Source organism: Colias philodice, chromosome 29 (assembly GCF_061535455.1).
Source record: "Colias philodice isolate Cphi_HAF_F1 chromosome 29, ilColPhil1 Martin Lab GWU primary, whole genome shotgun sequence".
In the NCBI taxonomy this organism is placed as follows: domain Eukaryota; kingdom Metazoa; phylum Arthropoda; class Insecta; order Lepidoptera; family Pieridae; genus Colias; species Colias philodice.
In genome coordinates this window covers 6,624,352-6,649,585 of record NC_143114.1, presented here as the reverse complement: position 1 = coordinate 6,649,585, position 25,234 = coordinate 6,624,352, and the positions used below count along the sequence as shown (strand labels likewise).

Genomic DNA, 25,234 nt, shown 5'->3' with positions numbered 1-25,234 from the left:
TTTTATTCATTATTATTTTCTTTGGACAAGTTTTAACCATTCGTACTCGCTTTCATTACCTAATTTAAAGACATTTTATTTATATGAACAAAATCTTTGTCTATAATTCATCATTAATTTTTTATTGTGATAAATTTTAATCATACTTAGTTCGTTCATAATCGTTTTTTTTGCTCACAAGTTAATATTATGGGTTTTTGGCTTATTTTTAGAAATAAAAGGCATTTTGGTGGAGTATAAATTATTATTAAAAAATTACAATTGACAAAACTATATTACTGACGTCGCACTATTTTATAATAGCTATTCTAGGCGACTTACATTAAAACACAAATAAAAGTGGAGTAAAAAACAATCTACGCATTTCTATGGATTGTCATTAAAATGTCTTTACTGTATTCGAATTAATTTGTACTACACTTTCGTATTTCTAAACATTTCATAACCTATATTTTTTTATTCATAAAATTTTCAACTGGTAACAATCAAAATGACATTTGACAGATGTTAAAAAAAAAGTTGTCTATGCCAGGCTGAATGACGTTTGAATTTTTTTTAAATAAAAAAAACTATTAGTCCCGTCATGGGGTTTGTTCTAAATTTAAACATGTTTTTATTTTTAATTTTTTTTTTATTGTGGCTTATACGTCGATGCCAAGGAGTTTCTTGTCAAAGATGAACTCTCCAAGGGCAGAATGACGGTCCATCATCTTCTTGAGTGTGGACGCTTTGCCGGCGAGATCGCGTTGTCCCTTGTATTGTTCTTCCAAAAATTCTCCAGTTAGATAGTCGACAAGCTGAAAATTATTGTAAATGTTAGTTAATACAGAATTTTAGGCAATAAATAAATATTTCAGGTCATTTTTCAAACACGGCACGATCTGATTCTATACTAAGCTTTCGCTCGTGTTGTGCAAACCAAATGGCTTATAAACATACATAATATATAATTTTATGCACATCATGCACATAATTAAAATAAGTCATGACAACTTCGTTTTTAATCAATAAATGCAATTTATTAATATTTGAAAAATAGAAAAAAGAAATCTATACTAATATTTGTTTGAACGTGCTAATCTCAGGAACTACTGGTCGGATTTGAAAAATTATTTCGGTCTTAGATAGCCCATTTATCGTGGAAGGCTATAGGCTATATATCATCACGCTAAGACCAACAGGAGCGGAGCAACGCGTGTAAAACCACGGGGCACAGCTAGTATTACATACATATCAAACTCAAACAATTATTTATTCAATTATACTTCTAGAAGCACTTTCAAATCGTCATTACATATATTTTACATTTACCACCGATTCGGAAAGCAGTATCTATGGAGAAGAACTGGCAAGAAACTCCATCGTTGCTCTTTTTAAATATTATCTTACTATTATACACCAGGGCCAATCCCTTCCAAAATGATAAAAACTTAAAAAAATAGTAGTAGGATGAAACCCATTAGAAAAGGAGGGGAATGTGATAAAAATTAAACGAAAAATAAATTACAGACAATCCGAGTTTGGGAAGTGGGAGGGGCTTTTAAGGCTAAAAAATGGTTTCTCTTAAATTCCGACAAAACTACAAGTCCTATGGATATGGCAAAGTTGTAAGTAATAACAAGATCTAGTAGCCCCCCCTTTCTTCCTTTTCTAATGGGTTTCATCCAACTACTATTTTTTTTTGTTTCAAAAATTATCGACCCTGGTCTATTAATATAATACTTACATGGTAATCATTGTTATCTTGACCAGCAGCCGCTTGCCTATCGTCTTCACAGTTCACGATAACAGTTCTGATGGCTTTGGTGACTTCGGTCTCCATCTTTAGGGCTTCTTCGAGGGCTTCTTGACCACTTGCCCAGGACTTGCGTTCGGGGGCCTGGAGAAAAAAAATATTATAAGATATAAGTACCTATAGCAATAAATAGATAAACCTTTTAAATATATTTGAAATAAATAAGTATTTCAGGACATTTTCACACACGGCACGATCTGATCCCATACTAAGCTTTCGCTTGTGTTATGGAAACAAGATGGCTGATAAATATACATATTTAAAAAAAATACTCATATTGATAATTATCACACCCAAAAACAGAGCAAATATCTAGGTATGTTCATCACATAAATATTTGCACTGGGTGGGAATCGAACCCACTACCACTTTATTTTATTTATTTTTTATTACTAACATCATTGCCATTGCTACAATATATTGTATTTTATTATTATACAGGGTGTCCCACTTTTGGTATACTAAGCTCAAAGGAGGTTATAGTTTTGCATACGCTGAGTACGTAAAAAATACTTATAAAATTCCAGACGCATTTTTTTTTCGGATAGATGAATTCTTAAAACTCTATGTGTACACCCCTAACAAGCAACACGCCCAAATTTGCCACCCGCATGTGAGATATCGTTTAAGATTATGTTTTCATAGACAAAATGCTCACATTAGAGAAGCGGTATATGCCGGCTGCGCGAAGCTAGAGAAGAAAACTTGGATTTTCAGGAAAAATTTAGCAAAAAAATTTTGACGTAATTTTGTTGTTTAGGTATTTTTTACGTGATCAGTGTATGCAAAACTACAAGTCCCTTCGCGCTTAGGATACCAATAGTGGGACACCCTGTATATGGCCACTCTTGGCTATCAACACTTATGCATTTTAAAAATACATCATTAGTCCATTGTCCACTACATATTTTCTTGTCCTATTTCATGAACCACCACAAAAAAAAACTTTCTGCGCATTTTTCTTACCTGTTTTTAAAAAAAATCTGCTGCATACATTTTTCTCTATCCTACCAATTTTTTTGTCAGTTTGTCCACTCACCCGAACGTTGATAAGTGATGACACATTATTGGTTAGTTCTCCCCTCAGCAACAGATACTCGATAAGCTTCATCGCATGCTCGCGTTCCTCCTTGCTAGCCTCGAAGAATAGATTGGCGAAACCAGGACGGTTTATCTGTGAAAAAATAAATAAATAAATAAAAACTTACAATCATGTACTATTGTTATGAAGAGGAAATATTTTTTGTTTGTTTATTACGGTTGGTTCGGTCCAAACAAGCTTACCTCAACTATTTAATGAAAGAGGAAAATTTGCTTTTGTTTTGTAGCACTATTATTTTCAAAAATAATTTAATATTTTTAATACAACAATAATAATTTTTTCTAAACAAAGCATTTGTAGAAAAAAATAGTTTGAAACATGGACGTATAAAAAAAGACGGACGGTATATCGCCTAAACATTGAGTGAAGCCTATAAGTAATGGCGGCGAAACATCCATGTGTGTGTGCCATGTTGCCATGGCAACAGCTGTCCTGATGACAATGGCGGCTGTATTTTTTTCTATAAATTTTGCCGTAATAATTTTGTCATTAAAACATAAAAGAAATAACTTGCTTCCCTGTGGAATGTAATCCCTTGTGTTTTGTTATTTAAAATTGTACTGTTGCGACACCATTTAACCACGCAAGACGGCATTTTAAATATTTTTTGTGAAACAGTGACGCAGTTAATCAGTCGGTAGTTCACGACGTAATGGCGGCCGACTAGCTTACTATGGTGAGAGTGTGTGCGTGTTTACACGATCGCTAGCTTACTATGGTGGCTTCACGTTGTTTGTTCGTAATACGGCGTCCGTCATTTCTTATACGTCCATGGTTTGAAATAACAATAAGCAGTAGTAGCACAAGCAGTATTAACTTCATCTACACTAGATATGAGTATTTTTTAAATATTTTTTCACAAAAAATCACGATTTTTGGCTTTTATTACACTTCATCTACCCTATTACTCACTGTATCCGAGATATTGTATTTTTTATACATTTTTTCACAAAAAATCTTGATTTTTTTTCAGTTAGTTAGTTACATTCTTTCATTCTGCGATTGTAACGTGTAATACATATTTTTTGTATATCAAATGTAACTCACCGAATCCTTAGAGAAATGAGCGCCCATCGCCAAGTACTGTATAGAAGCGGATACCTCCATCTGTATTTGCCGACGCACGCTGTCGCGGCAGCCACGGGACATCGTGATCCATTGCTTGGGAATGTTCACCGGGTTTACGTTACCTAGGCAACAAAACAAATAAATAAATTACATTGCATTGTAAACGAAAAAATAAAAAAAATGAGATTGTAGGTTTTGATTGGTGGAAAACCATGATAGTTATGGAGGAAAAATGTGTCATGTCAGGAGAAAAAAAAGAAGGAAAAAAATCATTGCGGATTTTTTGTGTTATTTTTTGTGACAGATAAGAAAGTTCGTGATTATTATGATGTTTAACAACAATTTTGTTGTAATAGATAGATACAAAGTTCCCATTGGTACTTCCAATGGGAACTAACAGTCGAAATGGGCTCAGCAAAAAATAACAAATTTTAAATACGAACAGTTTTTCTGTTCCTTTTATCATATCAATCTTTCTTTAATAAATTTTTCTTAAATAAATTTTTCTTGTTTACTTTCTTTAATAAATTGTCATTTTTGGCTACACGTTTACAGTTTACTGTCAGTGTCAATTTTGGTATGTACAATTATGTATGTAGTATGTACCTGCTAACATTGTATCCCTTTCTTTCATTCATACTCGTGTAATGGAGTTACATATATTTTATAACTATTTCTTCTCGAAATAGTCATAAATGCGCTATATATTATAGAACTGAAAATTTCATTTGTTTGTTTGCTCAAATCTCAGGAACTTTACTGCTCCGATTTAAAAATTTCATTCAGTATTAGATAGTCGATTTATCGAGGAAGGCTATAGGTATAGGCTATATTATTTTCATCACGCTAAGACCAACAGGATAAAACCGCGAGCAATGCAGATAAAACCGCGGGGCACAGCTAGCATAATATAAAATCAATAGTATAAAATATAAATGCATTATGCGCATCAGCCATTAACAACACATTAGGGTTAACAGTTCAGATTTTGTTTTCCTAATGATAACGTTTAAACAAACATACATAGCATAATGTTTAATAACTTCAAAGAATTTCCTCAATTTGCTATTGTATGTAAAAATAAACATTTCATTAGTTGATTACTTTGATAATAACAAAAGATGCCTAATAAGTATGTTCATCGTAATTTTCTGGAGCGAAAAAAAAAATTGATACTGTTTATTATATTACTAGCAATGCCCTGCGGTTTCACCCGTATAGATAGCGATATCGTGACAGTGAAAGGTCTACTATAGGTCGGACTATAGGTTTAATTTTTAATCACAATCATGAAAATCACCTTCACCCCGTCCCGCACTACGCCTGCTCATTGAATTAAACAGTAGGTATACCTACTATTTTCTGTAGATTGACACTTTTAAAAATTCGTTATATCTTTTGAATGGAATATCCAATTTTTTTTATTTAAAAAGTATTTTGCTGGTATTGAAACAGTCTATAATAAAACATCATTTAATGGGATAAGGATTAATATATGTGTATGGATAACATGGTTTGAATACTGTCGGCACTTCTATTTACTTCGAAAACGTAAAAAAGTTGTTGTAGTAACATAACTACTGAAGATGGACATATGGTATCGCGGACTTTCTTGTAGATATTGATCCATTCTATAATACCGTAGAACATTTTTTTGTTCTATCTTCAATAGATTCCGCAGCGCACGCGATGACAGCATTTTTATTAAGGAATTTTTTACACCTTGGGTTACATTATTGCATTTTTGGTAAGGATCTCTAATTTTTTTGAAAATGCAATATAGCCTATGTTGCTCAGTGAAGATGCAGCTTTCTAATGGTGAAAGAATTTTTGAAATCGGTCCAGTAGTTTATGCGTGAAAACCATACATACATACATACATACTTACATAATTACAAACTTTTCCTCTTTATAATATTAGTATAGATATAGATTACTAGCTTTCGCCCGCTTTGCCTAAAACCAAATAAATCTATACTAATATTATAAAGCTGAAGAGTTTGTTTGTTTGAACGCGCTAATTTTGGGAACTACTGGTCCGATTTTAAAAATGATGATGTACTTATAAGTATATCATCACACTAGGACCAACGGGAGAGGAGTCACGGGGGTGAAACCGCGCGGAGCAGCTAGTTAATTATATACTAAAACCTTCCTCTTGAATCACTCTATCTAATAAAAAATGCATCAAAATCCGTTGCGTAGTTATAAAGATTTAAGCATACAGAGAAAGCGACTTTGTTTTAACTATGTACTGATTGTATTCAATTCTGACACAATAAATACGTTTATCTTTGTCCCATTAAATTTCTAGACATTTACCACAGATTACTAAATAGTTATTTCACATACGTCATACATATTATATTTGCAAAGTAATGAGGCGTTCAATACGAGGGATCAAAGGTCAGTTAGAAACTTGGCAACGCTGTTCGAAGAAATTGGCGCTATATCTTATTACTAGATTTCCGCCCGCGGCTTCGCCCGTGTTTGCAAAGGAAAACCCGCATAGTTCCCGTTCCCGTGGGATTTCCGGGATAAAAACTATCCTATGTGTTAATCCAAGTTACCCTCTCTATGTGTGCTAAATTTCATTGTAATCGGTTCAGTAGTTTTTACGTGAAAGAGTAACAAACATCCATACATCCATACATCCTTACAAACTTTCGCCTTTATAATACATATAAGAATATTAGATATTAGATTTGTTCTACGTTCTACAGTGTGGAAATTTTCGATGGGCCCTGGAGGGAAAGTACTTAAAATACTGAAGATAACGAATTTTGCTGAAAGGAAACATTCCTTTATTTTTAAAAAGAAGTAGAACTTCATTCAAATATTTTCGAAAATTTACTTGCATCGACTGGGTAACTAACCAAAAAATTAAAAAAATTAAAATTTGTTATTTTATTCTTCAAATCGATACAATCGATAAAAATTCCCGCCAAATATATTAATCTATGTATACTAATACTAGAGGACCGCCCCGGCTTCGCCCGTGGTACATATTTCGCAATAAAAGGTAGCCTATGTCCTTTCTCGTGTATCAAAATATCTCCATACTACATGCAAATTGGTTCAGTAGTTTAGGCGTGATTGAGTAACAGACAGATAGACAGCTAGTTACTTTCGCATTTATAAAATTAGTATGGATTATAAAGAGGAAAGGTTTGTACGTATGTATGTATGTATGTATAGTTTTCACTTTTCACGTATAAACTACTGGACCGATTTTGATGAAATTTGGCACAGATAATCTTTAGACCCTGAGAAAGAACATACCTTTTATTGCGAAATATGTACCACGGGCGAAGCCGGGGCGGACCGCTAGTAGTTAATATAATACCATCGACAAAGGGACGCGACAGCCACAGATTATCACAATATCTAATCTTTATTTCAAGTTGTCACGTTGTGATAAAATATACATGTCTGATAAAATAGATTCATCTCGAATTAAAGTACTTTAGCCTGTGTAACTTCTGTTTACTGAATTAAATCTATACTAATATTATAAGGCTGAAGAGTTTTTATGTTTGAACGCGCTAATCTCGGGAACTTCTGGTCCGATTTGAAAAAAAATTTCGGTGTTAGATAGCCCATTTATTGAGGAAGGCTATATAGTCTATATATATCATCTCGCTAAGACCAATAGGAGCGGAGCACTACGGGTCAAACCGAGGAGCACAGCTAGTAATTATTAAACACACAACAATTAAAATCAACAATATAAAAATATAAAAATATCTCTAATTCAACCCTTTCAACAAAGCCTAAACCCAAAAAATATTCTATGCAAATGGGATAAGTTGAAATGACCTCAACTGACAGCATAGGTACAATCCCACAGGGATTTACCGAACGCATTTTGTTATCTATGAATTTTACGCGGTAAGAGCGCCAACCAACAACCAATGGCATAACTCGAATTTGACAAAACATTCACATACGTGAATTATTAGTAACACTAGCTGAATTGTACAAAGCAACATTAGCATTAAATAAAAAATTGAATAAAATAAAGAGTGGTGAAAAATATCACTGGTTCGGAAAAAATAGGTATCTTTAAAGTTGGCAACTCTGTAGATTTTCTTTTCGAAAACAAAGGAAAAAAAACTACAATGTTTTGATAATATGATATTGTTGGCTTTGTAAGTTGTAACATAATAATAATAAACAAGGTTAACACATAAAAATAGATTATTTTTGCACACATCCCATATTTAGAGATAGTGTCATTTTACACTAATAATAAGTTTTAATCATTTATTATTATATGTTATTATATCTTTTTTATATCTTTATTCTATCTTATTTTATTATATCTTATTATAATTATGCTAGCTTACCGCCCGCGGCTTCGCCCGTTTTGTCTAAAACCTAATAAATTATATACTTACTAAAACCTTCCTCTTGAATCACTCTATCTATTATAAAAAACCGCATCATAATCCGTTGCATAGTTTTAAAGATTTAAGCATACAAAGGGACATAGGGACAGAGAAAGCGACTTTGTTTTATACTATGTACGGTAGTGATAGTGATATTTCTTTACGATGATTTAACTGTTGATAGTATAAACGTTTTTTCTAACTTTTAGTTTTATTAATTTTTAATTACAACAGTATATTTGTTTGAACAAGGATTACAACAACTGATCACATCGAAAATTTGTCAATTTATTCGAAGAATATTTTTTGGTATAGTGCCGACAATCAAAGCTCATATGACTGACTGGTTGGCTTAGTTGGTAGTGGCCGTGCCTTCCAAGTCAGAGGTTGTGGGTTCGATTCCCACCCGGGGCAAATATTTGTGAGATGAACATTGATGTTTTTTCTGTGTCTGGGTGTTGATTATCTTTATAAGTATGGAGGGGATGGTGGGTGGTAAATTTTAAAAATATGTTATGATGATTCAAAAGTGCTTCGAAGAAGTCTAACTGAATAAATAAATGGTTGATTTTTATGGATGGATGTTTGTTTCTCTGTCATACGAAAATCACTGATTAGATTTTGATGATGCTTTGCAGTGTTTCAGTTTATTTAGGTATTAGAAAAAAACATAACCTATAGAAATACTTTCTTTTGAAACTAGCAGCCGCAGTTAAAACCGCATGGCATGGGAAGTAATATTAAAAATGCATAGGTTTGCAAATAGTTTTGCATGTATATGTTTGTAATAGCTGCGCTCCGCGGTATCACCCGCGTGGCTCGGCTCCTAATGGTCATAGCGTGATGATATATATCCTATAGCCTTCCTCGATAATTGGGCTATCTAAGTTATCTAACACCGAAATAATTTTTCAAATCGGACAAATCGACCCTGAGGTTAGCGTGTTCAAACAAACTCTTCAGCTTTATAATATTAGTATAGATAGTATGCAGAATGATTATAACCTGCTTGTAATTTTTTCATTTTCATTATAATATGTATGTACTAGACTTAAATTTGATATAAAATAAAAGGCCATTAGTGATTAGACCAACAGGAGCAGAGCAATGCGGGTAAAACCGCAGAGCACAGCTTGTATAATATATAACCTGTGTATATATATAACCTGTGACCTAAAAATATAGTGTTGTGTTCGATATTACACTATATTAACTTTTAACAAATAAAAAACAATCTCTGTATCCCTACTTAAAAGATGTTAGAACTAAAATATTATATACATATAATCAACTAGCTGCTCCGCGCGGTTTCACCCTCGTAGCTCCACCCCTGTTGGTTGTAGCGTGATGATATATAGTAGGGATGCTCGATGAACATCGATGTTCGATGATCATCGATGTTGAAAGCAAAAACATCGCTGTTTTAACATCGATATTGCTATACGAAAAATATCGTAACATCCATGTTAACGGCATCTGTCATCGATGTTAACTCACGGCCTCACGCACGACACGACCAATGCAACTTATGAAGTTACGAAACAAAATATGTCTTTTATGAACGCATCCACAACACAAATCAAGTTTATTTTGAACTTTGAACGCGTATTCATTCATTCAGGGCGCACCGGTCGTTCCTTTTATCAACAAAGAAATAGATTAAAAGGTTCTTCTTTATCAAAATTACTCTTCCTGCAGTCAATTGATAAAAAATATTGGAATATGTAATCATTTGATCTCTTTCTTAATAAATTCCAAACTTTTACACTGTGTTTTATTTTTTTGTCAGTTATTATTGCATAAATCATCGATGATATCCAACATTGATGTTCAGTTTTCGATAAATATCGAATATCGATGTCGGGCTTTCGATTATGACATCGATGTCAACATCGATGTTTTTCGAATATCGATCATCCCTAATATATAGCCTATAACCTTCCTCGCTAAATGGGCTATCTAACACCGAAAGAATTTTTCAAATCGGACCAGTAGTGCCCGAGATTAGCGCGTTCAAACAAACAAACAAACTCTTCAGCTTTATAATATTAGTATAGATTTAAAAACAATAATGTAGGTACACTACGGCCAACGTAACTTGGCGGGCCTGAACTTCGCGCAGAAGGCTGCGCACGAACGTTTTTTAGGAACGAAATGGTGGCATGAGGCGGCGTGCGCGGGGCGGAGATCTAGGCTAGGGATTGACTCTATGTAAACACAATCATCCCTTTATTCGAACGAATATCGCAATCGATTTTTATCGATTTGAAATTTATTGATTTTTGTTTATATGAGATACTGAACGAAATAGCTTTACAAACTTATTGAATTTTGTCGTTAGTAAAAGAGATTTCGAGTTTAATAGCAAAAAAAAACTAATAACATTTTATTTTCATGGTTGTAAGACATGATTTAGTTAAATATCATTTATTTATAAACGACCACTACAATAAGGACTGATTGAGAATATTTGAAACCTATTATAAAATTAAATATAAATATATTTCACAATTCAATTTCAATCGATTTGAAAAAAAAATCGATTAATCAATATCCTCAGACACGCATAGTGGACATCCCTTTTTGTTTACGTCGTATAACTTCGTGCATATTCGGCAATTCTCGGTACGCAATTATGTATCTCAGTCACACGTTAACATTGGTGTCGTGTTCGTGTCGCTATCTCTGTCTTGAGTACAGGCGGTTACAAAAGTTTTCGTTGAGTTGATCGTTATTATTTGTTATTATTATATTGTTGAGTGTTAAGTTTAAATTTGTTCGTGTTTAAGTTTGTTTTAGTGATAATTTGGAATATTCTACTTGGAATTTTGTATTATTCGGGAACAAAGATGCCACCAAAGCATAATATGGTTTTAAATCGCCAGGCGAGAAAAATAATATTCGATTTAACGCAGTATTTTAAAAAAGAAAAAGAAGAAGGCGTAAAAAATGTTGACAAAGTTTTTTTAAGAGTTGCTGAGTGAATCCTGAATTCATTAGGTTATTTTTATTGCTTTATGTCTCATAGCGTTTTGATATTTATTTTATTTGTACTTGGTCTCTGTATAAGGAAATTTTTATTCGAATTTCAGTTTAAAAGAAATAAATGCCTATAACACTTTTTTTTACGAGTGTACATGCGCAAAAGTTCTTAGAGGCTATGTTCAGGCCCGCCAAGTTACGTTGGTCGTATTGTAATTGAAAAATTCCCGCATAAGTAATCTGTCATAACCCACATATTTTGTCATAGTATGATGAAATTATAAACATGACAAGCAATTACAATAAAAATATTGAAATTTTAAATATTCACAAAACAAAGAACTATTGTTTATGAATTAATTTGAATTTGGATTATTTTAATTTGTCGAACGTCAATTCAAACTCGTGTCCTTGTTCTTGACGTGTTTTTAAATTCTACTAGGAAAAAGAAAACAAAACTATGATTAATTGAGATATAAAAATAACTTACGATTTTCCATATTCACAAAATGTTTATAATAAGTACCTATAAAAATATCACGAGTCATTGTTATCAAAAGCAATTAAAAAGAACTTACATTGTGTGGCGAATGCAGCTGAGCAGACAGCCAAGAAAAGAGCCAGGGATAAAGTCTTCATCTTCCTATAATATCACAGATATTTGACGATTTAAAAATTAAATACGAAGGTGAGGGTTGCACTGTTGTTTGAGAAGTGCCTTTACACTCACTGGCGCAGAAGGCTACTTATCAAATCGTAAAAACAAAAACTAATAGCGCTTTTATGTCTCTGTTCATGAAAATCTACGCAGTGATAAAAGTTTACCGTATTGACAAGTGGTTCAGAATACAATGACACATGATGCTAGACAGGGATGGAAGATTCGAGGGCGTCGAGGTTTCGTGTTCCGAGCGATTCGTGGAATATTTCCTTTATTAAAAAACTTGTTTGGACCCACATACGGGTACTTTTTTATTTCATTGCAATTATTTCGTCTGCCTAATTCCGATTTACCCGTAAAATAAAAACAAATCTATCGCATATGGCTGTTGATGAAATGTGAAGAAATTCCTTGAAACACAAAACCTCGACGCTCTTTGTGCGGTCATTTGTGTTCCAAGTGGGTATTAAAAACAAGGGGAGTATTGATAAATGTTGCCATTGTTGTAAATTTACCCAAAATTATGACAAATAATGAAATTACTTTTAATTACTTGATGATTAAATTCTTAAAAATACACTCTCCAAAAGCTTAAAAGTAGATAATTGTTGAAGAATATTATGAAACTGATTGACTCACACTTGTAACAACACTTGAAACACAAAACTAACACACATAAAGGGAAAATTGCGTCATAAAACGATCACACTATAAATCGGACCAACTTCAGCTGATAATGCAGAACTTTACCTTTGTATCTTGTTTGCTGTCAGTCAAATAACTACGCGGAAAATATTGATAAGTCACTCTATATATTATTTTGTTTTGTCTCGTGTAGGACACGACCGATCCGTACCGATTCTTTGTAGAGTTGCCTTCTGCACCAGTGTGTGTAAAGGCATCGCTATCAACGGATCGTTAGATCCAGCGCTATTCTAAAATTCTAATTACGCATTAAATTTTGGGTAAGTTATTTTTTGTTACTGTGCACATGTCATTCTAGATGTCAAAATCAAATGCATTTTTTTTTCATTTCAATTCATATTTGGAAAGAAAATTTGTAAATAATTTGTTTGTCGTTCGTTTTACCTAAATAATTTCTTCGGGTGCACTATCTATCGAGGTAATATAATTTAATAACTTGTAATGCCCTTATCTTTTTCAATAAATCAGTGTTTATAGGCAATACGCATTATCTTTTTAATCCAATAATCAATATTGGAAGGAATCGATGCGTTTTACAGTGACATAGATAATTTATCGTGTTCAAATTTGATATCAATAGGGAGTTGAATAGATTAGATTTTGAATATCATATGAATAATGGTGTGCTGTTTTTACTTAGATCATTAAGTGTTTTTATTGACCTCCAAGTCATAACAAGTTAATTTTAAACAATATTTGAACATTTTAGTGTGTGCTAAATCTGTAATTCAATTGTTTGGAAATATATGACAAATTTATAGCCAGATAATTATTTATGTATGTGACTGTTATCTCTAAATATTGGTATAATTAGCACATAAAAATGTATGTTAGGTTTTCTTCCTCCTATTAATAAATCAGTTATAGTTAAGCGAAAGTGACAAATTTGTTGTTTTTTTAACTTGTAATAGGTAGATATTATACCATCTTGAGGAAATTTGGTCAAAAGGAAACTATTGTATTGAAATACCTACTTATAAAAGACATTGTAAAACCTAGCACTTATTCCTACTTTGTTGTTTTTTTTTTATTCTTTATCATGGCAAAGACACGGCCAAAGGACCGCCTCATTGGTATAGTGGTTGATGCATGAGCGTAGAACTGAGGGGTCCTGGGTTGGATTTCTGGTGGAGACAAAGAAAAAAAATGTCTCAGTCTGGCAGGACACAGAAGGCTGATCACCTACTTGTCCCTAAAGAAAATCGAACAGTGAAACAGATGTATGAATTATATATGCATCTGCCCGTTACCCCACTTGGGGACATGGGACTTCACTTTTTTTTGGCAAAGACAGACTGCCAGTGTCAAGTTTGCATAGACTATATAAAATTCGAGATTTTAAATTTACTTTTTAATTCCAGCACCATGAAGGCCATAATACTAGCTTTGACGAGCCTCCTTGCTCTGTCTGCGGTGTCAGCGGAGTCCTGCTACAATGATGTGTCTATGGACTGCGCCCAGGCGTCTAACAGCTTGGGTAAGCTATAATATACTTTAATATGTATGAAATTTATAATTTTAGTGGTTTTTTCACAGATTTGTAAAATTAATATTGATCTAGAAGAACTAAAATAAAGAACTAATACTATCTAAATAATAAAAATAATATCATAATTAAAATTGTTTAATATTTTCAATAACACTGATAAAAATAAGCATTGAGTTACCATGTACTACATACCGTACGTACGTACGTAATAATACCTCAATGAAAAGAAGATTTATTTTTTGCATATTGTGCAGCACTTGAAAAATCAGTTCATTTTAAATCATGGATAGTCTATTATAGACGTATAAGTAGTTTTAGATATAAAATTTTCTTAAATAAACAAACAGAAAAAAAAAAAAATGTGTGCGTGTACTAGAGTACACACGTAAGAAGTGAAACTTCTTTATGACCTTATTTTTCAAAAAATAATTTACTATCTACAGTAATATTATAAAGAGGAAAACTTTGTTTGTTTGTTTGTTTGATTGATTGTAATGAATAGGCTCATAAACTACTGGACCGATTTTAAAAATTCTTTCACCATTCGAAAGCTACATTATCCACGAGTAATATAGGCTATATATTATCACGCTAAGACCAACAGGAGCATAGCCACGCGGGTGAAACCGCGCGGCACAGCTTGTATACAATATTACAGAAATACGTTAGTCTAACACGCTCGTCGTTTCGCTCCTTGCTACCTATTTAAATATTTACACCAGCCGCTGCTGCAACTCGCTCGCTTCGCTCGCTCGGCTCGTGCGGTAGTTCAAAAATCAAAAGTTAACCTAAGATGCTCGTCGCTTTGCTCCTCGCTACCTATTTAAATATTTACACCGGCCGCTACTGCAACTCGCTCGCTTCGCTCGCTCGGCTCGTGCGGTAGTTCAAAAGTTAACCTAAGATGCTCGTCGCTTCGCTCCTCGCTACCTATTTGAATATTTACGCCGGCCACTGCCGCGACTCGCTCGCTTCGCTCGCTCAGCTCGTGCGGTAGTTCAAAAGACCAAGGGAGACGCCAAAAAATTCGAGTTATATAGAGTTTTCAACTTATAAAGGATTTCGACTTAGGCGGATTTTGATTGGACATAAAGAGTTTGAGGTTTATTCTTATAAATTATATTGAATTCACAAAATCATAATTGAACACCAATCAAGCAAACACGTGTTAACGTGAGTCATAGATTTATTATCGTATACTCCTAAAATGTTTTCTAAGAAACAATACTGTACTTACATTGTCGGCAAGTTCTTAAAGGCGGTAACTTATTTTTGTTCGAACAATAGAGGTAATAAATATAAATTCCTAATGTCGAAATCTCGAAACAGTCAGAAATTAATGACGCACATAGTATATACATATTATGACAGAGGTTAAGCTTAAATAACTTGAAAAATAAATAACATGATCTCGCCCACGTGTTGGTGTTTTAAAAAATTCAATCAAAAACTGAGGTTAACTTTAAATACAATTTTAGAAAAATAAATACCACAATCAACATTCAAGTATTAGAAAAAATTGATACCATAATTCCACCCACGTGTTAGTGTATTGAAAAATACAATCAAAAAGTGAGGTTAATCATAAATAACTTAGAAAAATAAATACCATTATTACACCTAAGTATTAGAAAAATAGATGTAATTACTTATTTACTTTTTTTAGAAATTCACTGGAATTAGAATTAAAACAAACCCTTTGATTTTGCTGATCACTTTAATATAACATGTATAATGTATATAGTCACGAGTACGGCGTAACGCAAAAATGTCACGAGTACGGCGTAACGCAAAAATGTCACGCGCGCGGCGTAACGCAAAAATGTTACACAAAATTTTTGTCCACCCCCGATAAAGAAGTTTCACTTCAATAATACAAACAAAATTTTTAAACAGCCACCAATTAAAAACACCCTAGTACCAGTAATACCAACATTAGTAGATTTTTATAATCACACACACATGATTAATTTGTATACATGTTTGTGCATAACTTTATTATTATTTAAATACTATTTTTGTTATGTTCATTAGAGTTCACAGGAAATGATGAGATGCTATCTAATCATGTAATACAACACTAAATAAACAGTGATTAATATACAGGGTGTCCCACTATTGGTATACTAAGCGCGAAGGGCCTTGTAGTTTTGCATACACTGAATGCCTGAACACGTAAAAAATACTTAAACAACAAAATCACATCAAAAATTGTTTTCTACATTTTTCCTGAAAATCCACGTTTTCTTCTCTAGCTTCGCGCAGCCGGCCTTAGATCATTAAGTAATGGATGGAGCACGCTGGCAAATGTTCTAACTAAACTTTCTGCCGATTTTGGTGCGGGGAGGGTAACTCACACTTTGAAAAACAATCACACATTCACAAAAATAATTTGTGTCTTTACAAACTCAAACTAATACAAAATTGGCAGACTAGCATGTTTTTGCATACATACATCGATTACACAGAAACATCTCTGTACATATACGTAATAATACAATCGCTCTAAAGGGGTGTAACCATATCGATATTACAAAAATAATAATTTTGTTGAAATTAGAAATAACATTAATATTATATTCATAAAAAATACTACACAGGTCATTTGTAACGTTTTCATCATTATTATATGCATACGAAAAAACAATAAAATGCCATTTTATTTGTATTTGAATATGTATTTATTCAACACATCACATATTATATTCAATAAAATAAATATCGGTACAGAAATTTTTATTGAAGTGAATACTTCTTTAGCGGCGTTGGGTATAAAATCTTAAACTCGCGTCAGGTGACCTGATCGAAAAAGCGTAAGACGGACTTTTTTAAAGTGAAACTTTTATTACATCGTCTCAAACTTTTTGGTCTGTGTAGCGCATGTCGCGTACGTATCGCGGCTGCCGAGTAGGTATCTACTCGGCAGCCGACCGTCCGTAGCGACATGCGCTACACAAAGCAGTGTTCGGAACCGTTCGAACGGTTTCACTTTTACCGTGGTTTCATAAAACCACACAACATTTTTTTTATTTTTAGCCCTTATATTCCATGCGTAAGACGGATACCATTCCAAAATATCTAACATGCTGAACGTTAATAATCAAGTTTTCACTTCTGCCGGCACTCCCGGAGGGTATAAAATCTTAAACTCGCGTCAGGACACGTGACCTGATCGAAAAAGCGTAAGACGGATGGATATCAAACATGCTCAACGTTAATAATCAAGTTTTCACTTCTCCCGGCACTCCCGGAGTGCAACCCGTCTTTTTTTATTTCTGTACCGAGGTGTCGCTACAGATATAATAAAAATTGTAATAAGATTTTTTGTAAATCTGAAATATACGCAATATTAATACATACATATAAACAAATTACATAATAGAAAGGTTACAAGATTAACATTACAAAAAAACGGCTAAGTGCGAGTCGGACTCGCGCACGAAGGGTTCCGTACCATTAAAATGTTCTGCCAGTTAAAAGTAACCGAGCGTAAATTTTAATAAATATATACAAGATTTACAAAATAAACATTATACTCCTTTTTATGCAGTTGTGTGAAATTGTAATATAATAAAGATTAATTCTCATCTCATTTCAAATTATACTTAGAAAAATATTTTTTTATCGACGTTCAAGTTAAAAGCAGTCCGTCACTAAGAAAGTCGAAAAATTTACGACCTTTTAAGCGACGAGTTTTTAAATTCAACTCTATCACTAAGTTCATAAAGATTAAATTTGAATTTCTCTTCAAGATAGTCTCGCTACATCACTTTATAGTCTCGTGGGGAGTGCGGTTCAATATCGCGTTCTAAATTCAACTTTATCGCTTAGTTCATAAAGATTAAATTTGTATATTTTTTCTTCAAGATAGTCTCGCTACATCGCTTTATAGTCTCGTGGGGAATGTGGTTCAATATCGCGTTTTAAATTCAACTTTATCTCTTAGTTCATAAAGATTAAATTTGTATATTTTCTTTCCATGATAGTCTCGTGAAGCCGCATCAATGATCGAGTAAACACATGACTCGATTATTTGTCTTGATCATATCGCTAAACGATACATCGACGATTATTAGAAATTGCATTTAAATTGATATTTACGTAAAAAAAATAAAAAAATACTTACAAATGAAAGGTTATTCCATCTTTTTTAATATTTGATGTGTTTGACTTGTTTCTGCAAGACTTGACTGCACAAAACGGCATTTTTAGCGGAGCACTCGCAGACGTCCTTTCGATGTTTTACGAATACGCAGAGTGTTTGTAATCGATTACGCAAGTAGTTTTTATGAAAGCATAAGACTTTTCGATTCGAATAATCTTATACCTCGGCAAAAGGGGAAGCGCCTGTGAGTGTTATCCATTACTTAATGATCTAAGCAGCCGGCATATACCGCTTCGCTAATATGAGCATTTTGTCTATGAAAACATAATCTTAAACGATAGCTCACGCGCTGGTGGCAAAGTTGGGCGGGTTGGTTGTTATGGGTGTACACATAAAATTTTAAGAATTCATCTATTTGAAAAAAAAATGTGTCTGGAATTTTATAAGTATTTTTTACAAACTCAGCGTATGCAAAACTATAACCTCCTTTGAGCTTAGTATACCAACAGTGGGACACCCTGTATATCGTTATCTCTACAGTTCAGAGTGCATGAAACCTCGTAAACTATGTATAAGAGCGTATACGCACTATGCGGGTAGCCGTCCGGCTGACCGCAAGTACAATTATGTACGGAATATTCATTTCTATGCGCACTGTGCGGTCTGCGGTAGCCGCATCGCAGTGAGAAGAAAGAAAGAAAGAAAATACGTTTATTCGGCAATCAGTAAGACACAATCATCACAAAACATTAATAAAAGCAAAACAAAAACATACAAAAAAGAAATGGAAAACAATAATAAAATAAAACAAAAAATAAATCAATGTAATATGAAAGTGCCCCCGTATCGCCAAAAAGGACTAAGTTCAGCATGTGCCAGGCATATTATGCCTGGCGCTGGTTTTCAACAAGATCCCTTTAAGATCCGACTCACGGACGTGAGACGACGCAATGATAATAATAATTAAAATAGTGTTTATAATAAGTAAGTAGTGCATTTTGAGTGTATGAAAATCATATATATAAATATCACATATAATTATAAAGTAATATAATAAAATAATACAATAAAACAGATATAGGTACATATATACATTACATTATAGTGCGCATAGAAATGAATATTACGTACATAATTGTGCTTGCGGTCAGCCGGACGGCTACCCGCAATGCGGCTACCCGCATAGTGCGTATACGCTCTTACAACTTCTATTATTGAGTATGTTGATATTCCCTTTTTAACACTCCTTTATGTGTACTTATGTTTAAAAGTTTCTATGTTTATATATTTCAGTTTTAATTGAAACTTTGTACACTTAAAGAGAATTGATAGCAATATAATAATATGTATAATGATATTATCTTATCAAAGCGTGTTTTTAACCGACTTCAAAAAAAAGGAAGAGGTTATCAATTCGGCCGGTATGTTTTTTTTTTTTTATTTTTTTTTATGTATGTACACCGATTACTCCGAGGTTTCTGAACCGATTTACGTGATTCTTTTCTTTTTTTGTTCGATGCGGGATGGTGTCGAATTGGTCCCATAAAAATTTTATTCGGATAGGCCCAGTAGTTTTTATTTTATGAGCATTTTTGTCTGTATTTGTAAATGTTGCAAGTGCAAGTTTGAAGTCGGTTGTTTTTAACGCAGTTATTGACTTGTTTTATATTATCCTTAAACGACCTATATAATTTCCTCTATGTATATTTTTGAAGTGACACTTCTTTATCGGGGTTGAAAAAAAAATTAGTGTAACATTTTTTCGTTACGCGTGACATTTTTCCGTTACGCGCCATCTTTTTCCTATCCCTACCACGCGTGATTCGACGTATTTCTGTAAAGTTGCATATAGTATTTTGAAAAATAAGGTCATAAAGAAGTTTCACTTCTTACGTGTGTACACTAGTACACTCACATATTTTTTACTAGCTTTCCGCCCGTGGCTTCGCCCACGTTTTCAGAGAAAAACCCGTTCCCGTAGGATTTCCGGGATAAAACCTATCCTATGTCCTTTCTCGGTTATCAAAATATGTATATCTATTTACCAAAATTATTTAACATATAATATTATAATATATTTATTTACCAAATTTCATGCAAATTGGTTCAGTAGTTAAGGCGTGATTGAGTAACAGACAGACAGACAGAGTTACTTTCGCATTTATAATATTAGTATGGATTATTTATTAAGTGCCCCTTTTTCTTACAGCCCTCCCCAGTTGTAACGCAGTATACGGCAACTACGGTCGCCTAGGCAACGTGGCAATAGAGATGCAGGCATACGCCAACCTACACTTACGCAGATCCTACGAATATCTTCTCTCTGCTGCTTACTATAACAACTATCAGACTAACAGACTGGGCTTCAGTAAACTGTTTAAGAAACTGTCTGATGAGACTTGGGATAAGACGATTGAACTGATCAAGCATATTACTAAGAGAGGTGAGTTTTTGTGTATGTGTGTGTGTATTAAAGAATGGGTCAAATGGCAATTATCTGTTTTTTTTATATATTTTTAACGAACTTCACAAAAACCCCCTCGGTTTGAGACTATACTTGTTATCTTTAATTTTATTAGACTGTTGTTTTTTTTCGATAAAAGCCTGTATGGAAGCAAAAAATGATAAAACTAGGGCCTAGGCTAATTATAAAACTGGAATATTTGTGAACATAATATTTTTTTTGAATAAATTTGGATGTTTTACGAAAAATAAATAACGAGAAAATCTGTTATTTCACAAACATATTATGATATCAACACTACCCGATATTCATATAAAAAAACATTTATTTATTTATTTAGGGCTGATTTTTCAATCCTCGGTTAAAACTTATTCATTGAATAACTATATACAACTATATACATACAACTATAATAAAATTTCAAAATGTTAGTGCGTGCTTAGTGCGTGCAATTGACAGATTACAAGTGACATTTTAATATTATCGTGTAATACATACTTTTTGGACGGGTAAGTTTTAACCAGGGATTGAAAAATCGGCCCTTAATGAGAAATATTTTTCACAAACATGTTATGATACAAACTTTGCTGTTCATTTGTTAAAAAAACAATATTTTTAATTAATTATTAATGAATCTCCCACCAGGTGGCACCATGGACTTCTCTCGCAGAAGCACCAAGAAGATAGACGAAAGGAACTCGACCATCGAGCTCCAAGAGTTAGAGTCACTCGCTCATGCTTTGGACACACAAAAGGAGATCGCGGAACGGGCCTTCCATATTCATCAGGAGGCCACCAGGAATAACAGGGAGACGCATGATCCTGAGGTATTTAATTGTTGTATTAATTTATTATTGAAGTGAAATTTCTTTAGAAAGAAAAATATTATTGCTAAAAACATTACATACAAAATTTCTCTTAAAATTAAATGAGGCAAATGGACACAGCCTCAGCAAAATGCTGCTCAAAAACAGCGCTGAAGCTTTAGGCGCGTTGATACCGTAATGGAATAAGGTTCAGCTTTATAATGAAATGAAATGAAATGAAAAATGAAAAAAAATGAAAAATGAAAAAACGATATTACTTTGAATCTTGCCAAAGATTATAATTGTACTAAATGTATAGTTTTATTAAAGAGTAATAAAAAAAAAAAAGTTTCACGTTTGACACGTGTGCTTGGCACACACGCTCTTTTTTTTTTAAATTGCCGCCTCTTTCGTGGGACTTTACTTGAATGAATGAATGAATGAAAGCTTTATTGTACACACCAAAATAATGAAATAACATTAAGTAAAATATACATAAATTGCACAATAGGTGTACTTGTTTGACAGACTCAAGTATAGCGAATAAATTGCATTTGAAATCCGTTAAATATTTAATTTCTAATCAAACATTCTCTCCACAGATCGCTCAATACCTTGAAGAGGAATTCATCGAAGACCACGCCAAAACTATCAGAAACCTCGCCGGTCACACGTCCGACCTCAAGCAGTTCATCATTGACAATGAGGGTCAAGACCTTTCACTCGCCTTATATATCTTCGACGAGTACCTCCAGAAAACAGTTTAAATGTCAAAATTCTACTATCAACTGTCAAATTTCTACCATAAACTGTCAAATTACTACCATAAACTACCAGACATGTCAAATGTCTACTAAAAATGGTAGAAATATTTAATCATTATATTATTATGTACAAATTATAGGCTGTTTGATTTTATTGAAATTTATAGAAATGTTTCTTTGTTATAGCAAAGATTGATTTTTTTATTGCCAGTTAAAACCTCCACTCATTTAGTAGAATTATTTTAAAGCTGGTAACATTTATAGTGCGTACAAAATAGGCTGAAGATCAGGTGTAAAATGATATTTCTTTTGTACAATAGATTAGTTTGAATAATTATGAAATAAATTAAAATAACCCATCAATGGTGTTTTATTTAGTACTAGCCGCTCCGCGCGGTTTCACCCCCGTGGCTCCTCTCCTGTTGGTCGTAGCGTGATGGTATATAGCCTATAGCCTTCCTCGATAAATGAGCTATCTAACACCGAAATAATTTTTCAAATCGGACCAGTAGTTCCCGAGATTAGCGCGTTCAAACAAACAAACAAACTCTTCAGCTTTATAATATGTATTAGTATAGATTTATCGCGTAGAATGAGGGTTCCTGGGTTCAATTCCCGGTGAAGACGAAGAAAAAAAAATGTCTCGGACTAGTAGGAAACAGAAGGTTGATCACCTACTTGTCCCTAAAGAAAATCGATCGTGAAAAATCGATCGATCGAAATTCGAAGTGAAACAGCTGATGTATGAATAATGCATCTGCCCCTTACCCCACTTGGGGATATGGGACTTCACTTATGGTACAATATTGGGCAAGTAGAGGCAATCACGATAGTGTAGGGGGCCTAAATGTCAATGATCGCCGTAATCGCGGCAAACATCGACGAATCATTTGTTGGGCCAACGTTGCCCATTGTTTGGAGGGCCCATCAATAGAGCCTAGGCCTCATAGATTTGACACATACTGTTATTTCTCCTGGTCAAAGCAGGTATATGTAGGTATTTCTAATGGAACAAATTTTTTTAAGACTAATAATATAATTACAGTTAGGTATAAATATAGACAATCCTTAATTCTTAGATAATAAAATATCACAAAATGTAAACATATATATACAAAATAAACATCACTACATAGTATAAAACAAAGTCGCTTTTTCTGGCCCTATGTCCCTATGTATGCTTAAATGTTTAAAACTACGCAACGGATTTTGATGCGGTTTTTTTTGTAATAGATAGAGTGATTCAAGAGGAAGGTTTTAGTGTATAATTTATTAGGTTTTAGACAAAGCGGGCGAAGCCGCGGGCGGAAAGCTAGTCCAAGAATAAAAATAAAGAAACCTACCTCGCATGACTAAAAATATTCACATGGTGATCAAAGATTAGCATCAGTAGATATATTATATTCAGTAGGTACTTTATTCAATTCTTAAATTATCTTTGGAAAGTTAAACTGAGATAACCGATAATTCTGACATTGACTTTATCTTATTGAAGGTCAATAACATTCGCCTAGGAATTATATAAATAAATAAACAGTTATTTTCTTTAATCATCAGACATCATCATCAAATAAACATCACTCTGATCAACGAAGTTAAATAATTAAAAACTAAAAACTAGTGAATTTTTAATGTCTATACATACAACGGCTGCATCTGTGTCATACTATTAATTCTATACTGCTTTTAATCCATTATTCCGCAACGCCGTACAAAAATCATGGAGACAAGGGGAAAAAATCTCTACCTGTACTTTCGAATTCTCATCTGCACTCAGTTGGACAGCTTAAAAGTGACGTCATAGTGCTGAATCTTATTATTTTATGCTCTTATATCGTTCTAGATAGGTCACCTGGTGGTTCAAATGACCCATAAATTGTTCAACATGGGCCTGTAGTCTATTTGCATTTGCATGGAAACTTAGTTTGCTAGAGGGTATTGCCTTCTATATGTACCTTTAAATAAAAATGTTGTGTGGTTTTATGAAACCACGGTAAAAGTGAAACTGTTCGAACGGTTCCGAACACTGCTTTGTGTAGCGCATGTCGCGTGACGGTCGGCTGCCGAGTAGAGTAGGTATACCTACTATACCGGCGATACACGCGACATGCGCTACACAGACCAAAAAGTTTGCGACGATGTAATAAAAGTTTCACTTTAAAATACAGATTATATAATATCTACTACAGCTACTATCCGTTTAACTTAGCTATCTAGACACGATCTAGACAACAAGATCTTCATTCTTAGGGGCATAAGAAACCTAAATATAAAGGAAGGCTTATTGGGAGCTGCTGAACGCACGTCTACGACGACGACGACCAACGCTATGTAATTTATACTTAGTTTATTGAATAAAATAAAATAATGCTGGTATTGTAGTTACTGTATTGTAATGTAGGTAATTACCTACATACTGTTTATTTTTATGAATATATTATCACAGTATTACCATATTTCCTACAGTAGTGCGACGAATGTACTTGTGCAGAGAAACGGAGGGGAACTGGCAGGGGGTCGGGCGACGCGGGCCGCGTAAAGCAAACACGCTTAGTTTGCTTTACCAGTCGTATTTTTTGTGTAATAATTTTATTATACATAGGTACTTACATATTCTATTATGGCGCGCACAAACTGTTCGGTTTACGGATGTAAATCTACATTGAAATCCCAGAAGGAAACAATATTTCAGAAAGATTGTATTAATTGTATCTGTTGAATTAAAATGAAAGCTATGTATATGTTGTCCTCATTATTTTCTAATCAGATTGTACATCCCAATGCGAATGCATTACTTAGTTAAATGTTATAATATACAATTAAGAACATCCAAAAATAAAGTGTCCACGAAAATAATATTTAGCAGTGCAATATCTGTAATTATATATTTATGAACAAATAA

At 33.4% G+C, this 25,234-nt stretch overlaps 2 protein-coding genes across 3 annotated transcripts; one reads left to right on the top strand and one right to left on the bottom strand.

The window, feature by feature from the left end:
* Positions 1-224: 224 nt before the first annotated feature.
* Positions 225-12,157, bottom strand: Fer1HCH (ferritin 1 heavy chain). Its single transcript, XM_089712688.1, has 5 exons — positions 11,917-12,157; positions 3,945-4,087; positions 2,835-2,969; positions 1,727-1,879; positions 225-797 (listed from the first exon to the last, which is right to left on the bottom strand). Exons 1-5 carry the CDS (start codon positions 11,975-11,977, stop codon positions 642-644), a joined length of 648 nt encoding a protein of 215 aa, XP_089568814.1. The 5' UTR covers positions 11,978-12,157; the 3' UTR covers positions 225-641.
* Positions 12,158-12,820: 663 nt separating this feature from the next.
* On the top strand, positions 12,821-22,695 carry Fer2LCH (ferritin 2 light chain). Of its 2 annotated transcripts, none has more exons than XM_089712685.1 (5): positions 12,821-12,964; positions 14,066-14,181; positions 20,508-20,741; positions 21,408-21,589; positions 22,171-22,695. In XM_089712685.1, the coding sequence occupies exons 2-5, from the start codon at positions 14,070-14,072 to the stop codon at positions 22,333-22,335; spliced, it is 693 nt and encodes a 230-aa protein (XP_089568811.1). In that variant the 5' UTR covers positions 12,821-12,964; positions 14,066-14,069; the 3' UTR covers positions 22,336-22,695. The 2 variants fall into 2 exon arrangements, with proteins under 2 accessions (XP_089568811.1, XP_089568812.1); XM_089712686.1 differs by lacking the exon at positions 12,821-12,964 and adding an exon at positions 12,990-13,122.
* Positions 22,696-25,234: the final 2,539 nt, after the last annotated feature.

Bases quoted from the DNA above. Each gene is read 5' to 3' on its own strand.
- Fer1HCH (XM_089712688.1), bottom strand. From the start codon at position 11,977: ATGAAGACTTTATCCCTGGCTCTTTTCTTGGCTGTCTGCTCAGCTGCA. The intron at 2,970-3,944 runs GTGAGTTACATT...ATTTTTTCACAG, and splicing joins CTCATTTCTCTAAGGATTCG to ATAAACCGTCCTGGTTTCGC. The intron at 1,880-2,834 runs GTGAGTGGACAA...TTTTTTCTCCAG, and splicing joins CATCACTTATCAACGTTCGG to GCCCCCGAACGCAAGTCCTG.
- Fer2LCH (XM_089712685.1), top strand. From the start codon at position 14,070: ATGAAGGCCATAATACTAGCTTTGACGAGCCTCCTTGCTCTGTCTGCG. The intron at 14,182-20,507 runs GTAAGCTATAAT...TTTTTCTTACAG, and splicing joins CCAGGCGTCTAACAGCTTGG to CCCTCCCCAGTTGTAACGCA. The intron at 20,742-21,407 runs GTGAGTTTTTGT...ATCTCCCACCAG, and splicing joins CAAGCATATTACTAAGAGAG to GTGGCACCATGGACTTCTCT.